We start from the raw sequence: 13,411 nt of genomic DNA, 5'->3' as shown, positions 1-13,411 counted from the left end.
CATCACTGTTCATTTGTACACTCCACTGCCTAAAAGAAGTTGCACATTTTTAACAGGAGCAGAAAGGCCAAGCCCATCTGAGCCGATCCTGGCAAATTTGGTGCTGGTGGAAGACTACACCTTGGATAACATATGGGAATTGATCGCACAAAATCAACTCCCTTTCTTTGAACTTGTCTTCCTAGAGGAGTCATAGGCATTCATGGGCCAAATGAATCTGAAATTGAGGTCTTCTACCACTTTTTCAACATGGTTTTAAACCTGGGAACTGTGACTACTTGTAGCTCTATAAACAATCCTTTAAAGATTAAGAGCTGGTCTAAAGTTCAATAGACAAGGTGGAATAGACATTTTAACCCTAGCTACCCACGCTAATCCTTAAAACACCTTAAACCTTAAAACACTTGTTACCCCGAATTGAAATTATACTCCCCTAAACACTTACCCTAAATCTAATCCCGTGTTAAATAAAGTAACAAATCCCAAATGTCTTTTTGCGGAGTTGATCCTTTGAGATGAATTGGAGGGCGAGGCAAAGAGGCCTGCAGCGGACCAGGAGAAATCTCAGGACCATATGGAACTTGGTTAAGAGCACATGTAGGCAGCAGAATGTCCAGAACCCCACCACAGCTGTCCTGATGAGAAGAGACCAGTGCATGGACAAGAGCCCTAGACACAGTCTGAAAATGATCCTAAAGTGGAACAATTTCGAATTGTTGACGGACCCGATGTGCAAACCAGAGACAAGTTGAAGTTGAGGACAAGCCTCAGGCGCCAATCCTCATCAGAAGGGTCCGGTACAGCCACACAGTTTAGTTTATGGATGAGAAGATGAGAAAATGTTGAATTTCTGGACTGTCTGCACTATAAATCTAGAGCACTTTAATCTACCAAACCACATACTAAAGCAAACATTGAATTATTACCTTGTCCTTAATATGTGATTTTTTAAAGTATAAATATTTTTTATGACTGTTTGGAATCTGCATGAATGTGCCAATATTTTGGAATGTTATGACTATTATCTACTCAAGTCTACATATTTGTAATACTGTCTAGTCACTTATTTCATGTAAATGTTTGAATGTGGAATGAATGTAAAAAAAAAAAAATAAATCCTTGTTTTCTAAAGCAGAACATTTTGATGTTGAATAGTTTGAATTGGTCGAGAGAAATGGAAGTTTTAAACTGACAAATGGTCCAAATTCACTAATTTGAGTTTTAAGTTTAAAAACTTAGAAGAGTCATACACCCCAAAGAGTAATCTTTTGGTAATGTCCATCGAGTCTCAAGCCAATTGTTACAAAATTTTGTCATAATTTATTTCAGTACATTATTACAATCTTACACTCAAGGGAAAACTATCAGCATGTGGGTATGATTTTATACTTTTTTCAGTAGTTTGTTAGCACAAAGTCACTCCAGTTTTTTATACTTCATCTTCCATATCAACTGTATCGTCCTCCAAGAAAAGCAAAGGCAAGTCATTACGAAGCATTGTATACTGGGCAATGTTGGGCAAGCCGGACATCACACAGCAGCTTAGAGCACTTCGAGAGATCCCCATGTCGTTGGCCGCAGACCACAGGCCAAGTTTCAGATCGTAGTACTCCACCAGGTTGGTGGTGGAGACACCGTTGTAGCCGCCAGCCACAAAGAGACAATCCTCCACCACTTCAATGCCAAAGTTGCTTCGGGGGCACTGCATGGGGGGCAACATGATCCAGGTGTCTGTTTCGGGGTCGTAGGCCTCGGCGCTAGCCAGGCGGTCATCGCCATCATAACCTCCAACCTTCAAGAACAAAAAGATTCAAACTTAAGTTGCTTATAAATCAAATTCCTCAATTTAATAGCATCCTATGTGCGTGTCAGCCTTCAACTTACTGCATACACAAGGCCGCCATGCCCGATGACTCCAATGCCACTGCGGCGGCAGCTCATGGGGGCCGTGGCCAGCCACTGGTTGGTCTCTGGGCTGTAATATTCTGCCGTTTGTAGGGACTCGTTTCCATTAAAACCTCCACAAATGTAAACCTGCAACCAAATGTGGATGATTATTAGTGAATTGTTGCAAAGGTTCCCAACTATTCTACCACGATCTGCTCACTAAAATTCTTCTCAATTGAACATCAACCATCTAAATATATGTGGTTCAAATTTAAGCAGCAATGAAACTAAATCTCTGGAATGTTAACGAATGAAGAACTCCAAGAGATGACCCCTATAAAGGCTGCTTTGAACCAAAATGGCAGAACTTTTGTGCATTTTCAGGCATGGGTTCTTGACTTTTTGGGTCTACTCATGATGGAGTTGCTATTAAATTTCATACTAAGTGAAACTGACGTCGGTGGCTGACTTTCCTACACAATTCCTGGAAGTGCTACCATTAATCATCAAACGTCAATGCACTGACCCGACCACATGCCATGACCAAAACTAGAATTCTTCATAGATTAGTAGCACAATCAGCATTATACTATATAGATGGGAGTGGTTCAAATTTGGTAGCAATTAAAATCATCACGAGTGTGTTGTTGAACGACCCTTGGAAAATACCCTTGGAAAATACCCTTGGAAAATACCCTTGGAAAATACCTTAAAAGGGCAGTTTAGAACCTGGTTAAGGTTGGTTGACCCACCTTGTCATTGAGAGCGGTGCAGCTGGCATCGCTCCTCTGTTCTTGCATACTGGCAATGAGAGTCCACTGGTTGGTCTCAGGTGTGTAGTACTCCGCTGTCTTTAGTCTTACGCGTCCATCGTGGCCTCCTATTGCATAGATACACCCATTTAACACTGTGACGCTCACATAGCAGCGGCGGAAGTGCATGGGCGCCACTTCCTGCCAGGTACGAGTGTTCAGGTCAAAGCGGCTGACGGTGTTGTAGTGTTCTGTGCCGTCAAAGCCGCCCAAACAGTAGATGGCATCGTTGAGAAAAGCGGCACCGCAGTACGCCCGCGGTTGGTCCATATCATCCAAAAGGCTGACCCAACTGTTAGCATGAATGTCGTACGCCTCGATGCACTGCGTGGGGTTGACGCCACTCCATCCGCCTATCGCCAGAAGGATGGCGGAAGGCAGGCGAGGACGTGCGACCAGATTGCAGAATCCATACATGGAGTTGGCTTTCATGTGACGGATCACTCGAGAGGCGAAATCGACCATGTCCAGACACTTACTGTTGTTCTGTACCATCTGATTAGTCAGCACGTTGACGGCAAGGAACTCCTCACTTGTCAGAGCCAGACGGACCTGCCCAGTGGACAGAAGACAAGGAGACAAGGTGTTAAATTGAAATAAATTCTAAGCCAGTCCTCCAGATAACAATTAACATACTGTTTAAGGTTGCTATGATTGTAAAACTGTCTGTTACAAGCCAGGGTTAGGGTTTGAAGTCATGGTTTGGATTTAAACCATGGTTAGTTACCAATTAGGGTTTCAAGTCTGAAGTAAGGTTTTAAACACAGGTTAAGGTTTTTATTTCATGATTTTTACATGTTTTTGTTCTTCTTCCAACTAGATTAGTAGAGCAAATCAAGACAGGGTTAGGTTTTCAATTTGGGGTTTGAAGCCATGGATACAAAACCCCTAAAACTGAAGCAGTGCTTCTACCAGGTAACAATTCTTGTAGAATTTTTGTTACTAGTAGAGCAACGGAAGGTGCCAATTAGCTTGCTCCACTCACCCGAGCAAGCAGCACGGCCAGGTTCCTGCCTCGCTCACAGGGTGCATACGCGATCCAGTTTAAGACGGCCTGGAACACCGTGTTCTCCTTCTTCACAATCAGGTCGTCCCGGTCCAGGATGTCGCACAGGTCCTGCACGGAGAGCCGGCGGAGCTCGTGCGACGCAGCCACGTCCTCAAAGTGGTAGAGGACGTACTGGTAGGCCTCGAGCTGCAGCTGGGGAACGTAATAGTTCCTGGTAAACTGCCAGATGCCCACGCAGTTTTCCGGCCTGAGCTGCTCTGTTAGAAATGTGCAGCAGGTTTGAACAATGGCAATCATATTGAACTCATCGGCCGCGATCAACAATTCCTTCACATTGTCCTCCGTCACCGACACGGTGCCGGTGTATGCAAAATCGACAATGAGCTGCATTAAGTGGGCCGTCAGACCACGTATGACATACACCCTCTGGTCTGGGGTGGACCAGCGCAGAAAGAGGGCTCTGAACAACCAGGAGACACACACACAAGGTCAACTTGGATTGAAAAGGTCCATAATCTTTATCTGTAGACATTTCCTTCCAACTCACCCAAAGTAGGGGCTGCAGTTGCAAAGGATGATCTTATGGATGTGGAACTCAGTGTTTTCCACCGCGATGATGGCATCGCTGAGGCCTTTGGTGAGATGCTGCAGTTGGCCACATGCCAACGGACCATCGGAACTCATCTTTAAGGTGTTGGCGTGTCTTCATAGTGTGGCTGGGCGTCGGCCCCGGGGTCCGAGTGGCGGGGGCTCATGGAAGAGACATGTGGAGGAGGGCTGGGTGGAGAGGTGGAGAGGTGGAGAGGTGGAGCGGTGGTGGTGATGGGCGATAGCATCATGGTGCGATTCTGTGACAAAAGACGGTGTTGACTATGGCGGCGACCTCATCCGCATCATCAAAGTCCCAATGCTTTAAAATTAAGAAACACATCACATCATAGTTTTGACCACATTTTGACTACCTATTCATGAACATTTATTGGGGGATGTATATACCTTCTGTAGATATCACAATAATAAAATTGTTTTGTCAAATTTATGGCTTGTAGCTCTTCTCTTGACTCCAGTGAACAAGCTTGTGTGTTTTCTGAAGGTAGATAAGAGTTTCCAGCCTGTGATACAATTTCATAGTAGGGTTTCTGAGCAGAGTTAAGAGTTTAAAAAGCTTAGGGTTTGAGGCCAGAGTTAGGGTTTCGGTTAGGGTGTTAAATTTGGGTTTCAAACCAGGTTGAGGGTTTTAAACAATTGTTAGGACCTGAAATAAAGATTAATGTTTTTAAATTAGGGATTGGTTTTCATCAAGTTATTTTTTTTTTAATTTTGGGATTCAAGTTAGGATTTCCAATTGGGTTTTACAGCTGCTGTTACAAAGTGATTTTGAGCGATGGTTAGTTTCAAAACAGCGTTTCAGGCAAGGTTTAGGCATTTCAAACAAAGATTGATGTTTGAAATCAGGGTTTCAAGAAGACAGTTTGTGTGTCCACTTAGAGTTTCAAATAGGGTTTAAAGTTTAAGTTTCAAGCTGTGGTTAGGGTTTCAAAATAAGATTTCAGGCAAGGATTAGACATTTCAAACAAGGGTTACGGATTCAAGCCAAGATTAGTGTTTAAATTTGGGTTTCCACTTTCCAGTCTAAGTTGGGTTTTAAATGAATGTTAGTGCTTTTCAAACTAGGGTTTCAAGTCTATGTTAGAGTTTAAAGTTAGTTCCAAGCCAGGATTGGATTACAAAATTTGGGTTTCAAGCTAGGTTGTTTTAAGGAAGTGCTAGGATTTTAAAGTTTGTTTTCAAGTCTGGGTTAGGGTTTCAAGCTGAGGGTCAGTTAATAATCAGGGTTAGTTTCAAAGTTCGGGTTCAAATGGTGGTTTCAACCCCAGTTTAGGGTTTCAAACAATGGTTAGTTTCAAGCCAAAGAAAGCCAAAGATGGACTGAAGTGATTTCATAGCAAAATGTCTTTATTGACCTGTGGATGGCAAACTACATCAAACCCTACTGACTCACACTGAAGAGCAAAGTCTACTGACTCACTGAAGAGCAAAGACAAATAAAATAGAAAATAGCAACCAGTGTCACTTTTGTCATTGTCCTTTTTTCACCACTTCAATTCTTCGGCATTGAGGCAATTTTCAGGGTAATTTATCTTTTATTTCGTTTATTTCAAGGTTTTTCTAGCTCAAATTAGTTTATTTCAAGGTTTTTTCAGTGTCTAGACATCATCCTCCGTATCCATCTCATCTTCCAGAAGTAGCAGCGGTAGATCATTCCGGAGCATGGCATAGTGTGCCATATTGTAGAATCCCGACATCACGCAGCAAGTCAAAGCACTTCGTGAGATCAGCATGTCACAAGCCGGAGACCACAGACCTGTGGTGAGGTCATAGTACTCTACCAGCTTGGTGGTGGACACCCCGTTGAACCCCCCGGCCACAAAGAGGCGGTCCTCGATGACTTCAATGCCAAAGTTGCTCCGGGGGCAGTCCATGGGGGCCAAGATGATCCAGTTGTTGGTCTGCGGGTTGTAGGCCTCGGCGCTGGTCAGACGTGTTTGGCCATCGTAGCCTCCGACCTTATTAGGGAAAAAGCATAATTAACAGACAAGACTTAGATTTCAATTAACTCTTTCACTGCCACTGACGTTAAAAGACGTCAAGTAAAAATCTACGGAGGGCTGCCAATGACGTTAAAAGACGTCATCCAATTTTTTAATTTTTTTTTTGAAACGGGTGCAGACAAGCCTTCCGGAGCTGTGGTGAAAGTTTGAAGCAGGTCTAGTGAGCCTAATGACTATTTTTGGCCCCTAGAGGGCAGCGATGACTCTCTTTTGACAAGATCGGGTGGGCGTCAGTAGAGGCGGAGCTAGAGCGTCGAGGAGGAGATGAGAATGGAAGACAAAGGAAAAATGGCGACCGGTTGCAAGCAGCTCATGCCCGAGCCATTTTTTTCAAAGACCAAAAGCATCGACCAACGATAAAGAGCACATTGATAACGACGATGATCATCATCGATGATGATGATGATGGTGACTCCGTGGTTGGAAACATTGACGCGGCAGTAGGAGACGTGAGGGGGAGCTAGATGGAGGAGGAAGTGGACAATGGCGACTGTTTGCAAGCAGCTCTACACTTACAAGACGAAAGGCATCGACCAACGCTAAAAGAACACATTGATGACGACGATGATCATCATCGATGATGATGATGATGGTGAATCCGAGGTTGACGGCGAAGTTGGAAGCGTTGACGCGGCGGCTATGACGACGTCATAACGCGGAGCACAACCGAGCACATTCAGGCGGACATTCAGGCGGACGTTCAATCGGACGACGAAGAGTGCCCCGAGTCCAATGCATATTCATCGGAGGAGTGGGTACAGTCTGCTACTTGTTATTCCCCGGAAAAAAAGGCCGTCAAGAAAGTGTAACGTCTGCACGCGAAACGGACAAAGCGAAAGTGAAAGTAAACTGTTGTCCTGCTCCGTCTCCTTGCACGCAGGGGAGCGTTATAAAAAGAAAAACTGTATTTGAAACATCCACATAATTGTAAGTAGTACCACAGTTGCACACATTTGTAAATAGTTTGCGAAATTGTTTTGTCAAATTGTTACACTGTTGAATGGAAATAAACGTATTTTGCAAACTAAAAACACTTTTTCATTGTTGGTGAAAGCGTTTTACAGAAGTAAAGCACTATTTAGGTGTTTGTGGCATCATTCATGGACAAAAATAAGTGTACAATTCACTAGAGTGCATGAAATAACATCGTTTCACAAAAAGCTCTTTTTCTCCGCTTTTTGTTTCAAAACAGAGAATTTCGGTGAAAGTAACCATTTTCTATTGTTGATTACTGAAGAACGGAATAAGGTAGAAACAAACTTTTTTCTGATGAAAGATGAGCGTCCAATTTTTCATTTGGTAGTATGCGTGTTTCCATAGTCCAAACACAACATTTTCTGTGGACCTTGAAAGATCAGTCAAAATGCTTAAATCGGCTGGCACTGGAGACAACCCGTTTCTGAAAACGTCTGGCAGTGAAAGAGTTAATGTTGAAGATACTCTGCAAACTTTCAACACTAAAGAAAGTTGTCCATCCAGCCTTTTTTCCCCACTCAACCCAGTCTGTGTGAAGCTGTCTAAGTGCAGTTGTAAAAAAATTTATTGTCTTTAGCCACCTGTCCTAGTCCTTAGATGTTCAGAGGCCAAAATCTGCCCCAAAGATGAAGTTGCCGCCATGGAGATGCCTGCTTCGACCAACCGGGCTGGATTTGGATGAGGACCCACTTCCCTGACGTCTTCTTGCTGTGCTTCAATTTCTTCAATGTTCTTTCGCACTATTCCAGTTAATAATGTTTAGTATCACAAACTATGTAAATTTTTGACCATTCGGCATCCATTGCAGCCTAATCATTTTGGAAGGGGGGGCTACCACATTTGCGGTCCCTTCTCAAGGTTTCCCATTTTTTGCCTGTTGGATTTTTTGAGATTTTCCTTGCCCTCTTGTGGTTCGATTAGAGGATGTCGTTGATATTTGTCAACTGCAGGAATGTGAACCCCTTTGGGACTCTTGTGTGATTAAGGGCTATATAAATAAACTTGACTTGACTTGACAAAGTCCATCTACCGAGTGGGCATGCTCCTGATCCAAAATAGATGTCCGAGACACCTGTGGATGTATTGGAACAGCCACTCACTTTAAATCTCCCCATGATGACCTAACTTCTTGCCATATCGCTCAGGGTGAGCAAGGACACCTTGTCGAAAAAATTAATTTCGTACTGGCATCGTTGAGCTTTTGGTTACTACCCAAAGCTCAGAATCATAAACTGATTCCCCGAAGTATGACTTGTGCAATGAGCCTTGGAGTTGGATCTCTACCTTTGCTGAAGGTCATAGCCTGCTGAAGCCGTCAGGACCACATTGACCGCAAAAAAACTGCTGATCCACAAAAGTTGCGGGCAACTGTACCCTTGTTTTAGACTTCCCTTTCTCTGGCATCCTTCCCAAGTTACACCAGGTTTATGCCAAAATGTTTCCTGATCTCCTTCACCCTGTCCATGGTCTGCCCTACAGTCTTCCTATACTCAGCATTCAAAACACATGCCCAAGCCAAAGTATCCAACGCATAAAAAAAGAGAGCTTTGATCATCTTTGTGTTATACTTCACTTACTGCATAAACGTGATCAGCGAACCCAATGACTCCGATGCCACTGCGACGGCTGCTCATCGGCGTCATCATGGTCCACTCGTTAGTGTCAGGGCTGTAGTATTCTGCCGTTTGCAGGGGCTCATTTCCATTAAAACCACCACAAATGTAAATCTGGAAATAAACGGGTGGTCTTGTGAACGGAAGTAGGTCCGACATAAAATTCAACACTATCTACCTTGTCATTGAGGGTGGTGCAGCTGGCGTCGCTCCTCAGTTCATGCATGCTGGCGATAAGAGTCCACTGGTTGGTCTCAGGCGTGTAGTACTCCGCTGTCTTTAGTCTCACGCGACCGTCGTAGCCTCCCAGTGCGTAAATGCACCCATTTAGCACTGTGACGCTCACGTAGCATCGACGGGAGTGCATGGGTGCCACTTCCTGCCAGGTACGTGCGTTCAGGTCAAAGCGGCTGACTGTGTTGTAGTGTTCGGCGCCATCAAAACCGCCAAGGCAGTAGACGGCGTCGTTGAGAAAGGCGGCACCACAGTATGCCCGTGGTTGCTCCATGTCCTCGATAAAACTGACCCAGCAGTTAGCGTGTACGTCATACGCCTCGATGCACTGCGTCGGGTTGGCACCGCTCCAGCCGCCGATCGCCAGAAGGATGGCAGACGGCAGGCGAGGTCGGGCTACCTGGTTGCAGTATGCAGACTCGGCGCTTTCCATCATATGGTGGATCACTCGGCTGGCGAAGGCAACCATGTCCAGGCACTTACTGTTGTTCTGCACCAGCTGATTGGAGAGCACGTTGACGGTGATGAAATCCTGACTGGTCAAAGCCAGACGAACCTGCAGAGTGGACAGACTGATATTTGAGATATCAACAGACCCATTTTACTCACTAGATTGCTATTTCTTATGTTTGGGTCCAGGCACCTCTTACAGGGTACAAGACCTTCCAACTCATTCTTCTTACTATTTTATATAGCTTATATTTTTATCTATCAACCTTCCCCATGGTTTTTATTGTTTATATTTTAGCAATGTTCATCTATGTTTCCTTGGAGGGAGCCCTCTGTTCCGGGAGCTGTGGTGGGCTGTGGCCGTGGTCCCACTTCTTGGGTCCCTGGTTCCTGCGTGCGTTCAGGCACCTGTGTGCCACTGTACTAGGGGCTCAATGCTGGTGGCCTGTGGCTGTGGCCCACTGTCTGGTTCTGGTGCAGAGGGCTCCATGAGATTGGGTTTTCCTCACGCGATTTACTCCTCTCTTAACTTTTTACCTTTTTACTTGTTTATGTTTGCATGTGTGTTTAGGTCTCTTGGTGAATTTAATAATTTGAAGTACTTTGAGTTACATTGTCATGTATGAAAAGCACTCTATAAAGGTTGATTGATTGATTGATTGTTTTTTGCTTACCCCCAAGCGGCAGTCATGGGGTGTCAGGGACCAGTTTGAGAGCCACCGTGCAAGGCAATTTACTGTCATATATATCAGCTATTTGCAAGTTTGCCTTGTACCCACCAAATCCTATTTTTTGCTTCCATTCGTTATATAATTTTTTCTCAATTTTATAATGATATATTAATGTTAAGGGTCCCAAAAGAGCCAACCGTTACCGTAAAGTTACTGCTACCCTGTGGTACAAATGAAAGCCTCATCGAAAATTAAGCAATACAGATTGTAAACTGACCCATTTGGTAACTTTTGGCTATAGCAACCAAAGGTTTCAAGGATTTAACTGTTGTGGCTTATTGATTCAGTGAACCACAAAAGTTAAAATTAGTTGACCAGAGTGTTCTTGGTTATTGAAGACGTTTCACCAATAATCCAAAAGGCTTCTTCACGTCTAAGTTTTAGGTGTGGAGTTTCTTATTTATGTATTTGGTAGGGTGGTCACGTTGTTGTTGTGTGGCTGGTGGGAAAAAAAGTTTTGTCCAAAATTCGGAATAAAGACAACCAGAATTATAATTTTTTTGTACGTGTGGTTGTTATGCAAAGTGGTCTTACACCAGCCCCACCAGTAACATTAACTGGCAGACACTCCGCCTAAAATTTAGAACTGAAGAGGCCTATTGGATTGAGACTGAGATGTCTTCAACAATCAAAAAGAGTTTAGTTCCTTCGATTAAACTTTTACCGACTACGAAGAGAATTGATCCAGGAATATGATATTTCTAGGTCCTTCAACAACTTTCCCAGGTTGTTGACTTACTTTTGCCAGAAGTATTGCCAGGTTCCTGCCTCGCTCCCTTGGCGCGTGTGCAATCCAGTGCAGGATGGCCTCATAAACTGTGTTCTCCTTCTTAACAATGAGGTCGTCTCTCTCCAGTATGTCGCAGAACTCCTGTATGGTGAATTGCGGCAATTCCTCCGAGGCTGCAACATCCTCAAAGTGGTAAAGAATGTACTGGTAGGCACTAATCTGAAGCTCTGGTGTGTGGCAGTTTTTGGTGAACTGCCAGATGCCGATGCAGTTCTCCGGACAAAGCTGCTCTGCCAGGAACATGCAGCAGGATTGGACAATGGCCGTCATGTTGAATTTATCTGCAGCAATCAACAAGTCCTTGACGTTGTCCTCTGTCACCAACACGAAGTCGGTGTATGCAAACTCGATGAAGAGCTGCATTATGTGAGGTGTAACACCGTGTATGACGTAGACCCTCTGGTCTGGGGTGGACCATCGTAGAAAGAGGGCCCTGAACACCAGGATAGAGACACAAGTCAATTTACATTTAGTAGCCAAGTGAACATTTCTATCTATTTTTCTTTAAAAGAAACAATGGTGGAGACTGGGGAGGAACAAAGAATTCAAGTTTTTATGCTTGATTTGAAAATGTATATTTCAAATGACTCCAGATGTTTTACTCCAGATGTTTTACTCCAGATGTTTGGGGGAAAAAAACTTTAAAAAGTACAGTTACTAAATAAACACATTACAAATGTAAAAAAATACATTATTTACGGTATAAAACTCCCCCAAAGTAAATGATTCTTTACTGTACTTATGCAGTTTAAGGTAAACATTCATTTTTACTTGTAGACTTAAGTGAGTTGAATCAATACTTGTACTTGCACCAGTCTTTTCTGTACTTCTACTTCAATACAGACAGAGTACAGAGTACTTTTGTCAACTCTGAATTCAAGTAATTAAAAGTAGAGCTACTCACCCAAAATATGGGCTGCAGTTGCATAGGATGATCTTATGGATATGAAACTCAACATTGTGAACTTTGAGGACCGCGTCACTAAGTCCTCCGGTGAGTCGCAGGTCGTTGTACACAGAGCCAGATTTGTATGGAAGTTTACTACCATCATGACTCATTTTGAATTTGTTGCCATTTCTTAACACTTTTGGCATCTGCAGAGTCTCAGCAGAATTAACATAAAACAGTGGGGTACCTGGGGAGGGGTGCGGCAGGTAAGGGGGGTCTTGGATTACATCATGGTAGCATTCTGTGTCAAAAGCTATGGTCGCCATCAGCGGCGACATCATCCACATCATCAAAGCACTGATACTTTATTGTCAAGAAATACATCATCTTTCCTCCATGAAACTCACGTTCTAATAATAATTACAAAATTGAAAACACATTCAATTTGCTCATTACATTAGTGATCACTGGTAGGCTAACCAAATTTGAATCTATCACCGATATTATTGACCAGGCTTTCCCAATTCTGGTCCTCGAGGGCCAGAGCCCTGCAGGTTATAGATGTTTCCGTCCTCAACACGCCTGATTCTAAAGATCAGGGTCGTTATCAGGCTTCTGCAGAGCTTGCTGATTATATAAATTAGGTGTGTTGGAAGGCGGAAACATCTGAAACTTGCATGTCTCTGGCCCTCGAGGACCAAGATTGGGGAAGCCTGTTATAGACTAATTCGCTTGTGGAATAGCTTCAGCTCTTCTATGATTAGTCCAGAGTCCAGTCTCTGTTACGTTAGATGTCGCTGATGTTGGACCAGAGAGGTCACCCAAAGGTTTATCCCGAACATGTATGACAGATGGGTTTTGGATGAGGGTCTGTCTGTGTCTGCATTGACTTACCCTAAAAATATCTTGACAACCTTAAGGATGACGAGCCGAACGTCATATCTAGAACTGTCCACCATACTTTCAGACCATTAGTTTGGAGTCCAAACCCTTTGTTCGAATGTAGCTTCTACCCTCCTAACACAAGAGACACCACTGAGACTCATTCAGGCCTCTCCTGTAGCTCAACTACCAAATAATGAAGGTGGTCATGGATTCTCTGTACTGTACAATATTTTGTTTTTATAAAAGCTGGACAGTTCCACAAACATGATTATCTATGTATTGTTGCTGGAGTCATGGATGGTATAGTTGTTCTGAACGTTACCATTGTCTCTGTGCCCAGGTGCTTACCCAAGATAATTCATTAATTATGTTTTTATCTGCTTCAGGAGCTAAGATATAAATATTTTTTTTAATATTGTTGAATTTCTAGGAAAACGTAAGGTTTTTGGAGGTGACCATAAGTTTTAGAGGCATGTTTTGCCATGCGCTTTGGGCCTTAATGGGTTAAACAAATTTGCCACAAA

At 43.5% G+C, this 13,411-nt stretch overlaps 3 protein-coding genes across 3 annotated transcripts in view; all 3 read right to left on the bottom strand.

Annotated features, from left to right (window-relative positions):
* LOC144042946 (uncharacterized) overlaps positions 1-13,411 on the bottom strand; it is a 152,481-nt gene that overhangs the window by 92,212 nt on the left and 46,858 nt on the right. The window lies entirely within an intron of this gene.
* On the bottom strand, positions 1,430-4,392 carry LOC144044155 (kelch-like protein 10). Its single transcript, XM_077558387.1, has 5 exons — positions 4,256-4,392; positions 3,685-4,168; positions 2,640-3,251; positions 1,885-2,034; positions 1,430-1,792 (listed from the first exon to the last, which is right to left on the bottom strand). The coding sequence occupies exons 1-5, from the start codon at positions 4,390-4,392 to the stop codon at positions 1,430-1,432; spliced, it is 1,746 nt and encodes a 581-aa protein (XP_077414513.1).
* LOC144043846 (kelch-like protein 10) lies at positions 5,479-12,197 on the bottom strand. Its single transcript, XM_077557864.1, has 5 exons — positions 12,018-12,197; positions 11,063-11,546; positions 9,087-9,698; positions 8,873-9,022; positions 5,479-6,275 (listed from the first exon to the last, which is right to left on the bottom strand). Exons 1-5 carry the CDS (start codon positions 12,170-12,172, stop codon positions 5,916-5,918), a joined length of 1,761 nt encoding a protein of 586 aa, XP_077413990.1. The 5' UTR covers positions 12,173-12,197; the 3' UTR covers positions 5,479-5,915.

Source organism: Vanacampus margaritifer, chromosome 2 (genome assembly GCF_051991255.1).
Source record: "Vanacampus margaritifer isolate UIUO_Vmar chromosome 2, RoL_Vmar_1.0, whole genome shotgun sequence".
NCBI classification, from domain to species: Eukaryota; Metazoa; Chordata; class Actinopteri; order Syngnathiformes; family Syngnathidae; genus Vanacampus; species Vanacampus margaritifer.
This window is presented reverse-complemented; position numbering and strand designations above follow the sequence as displayed.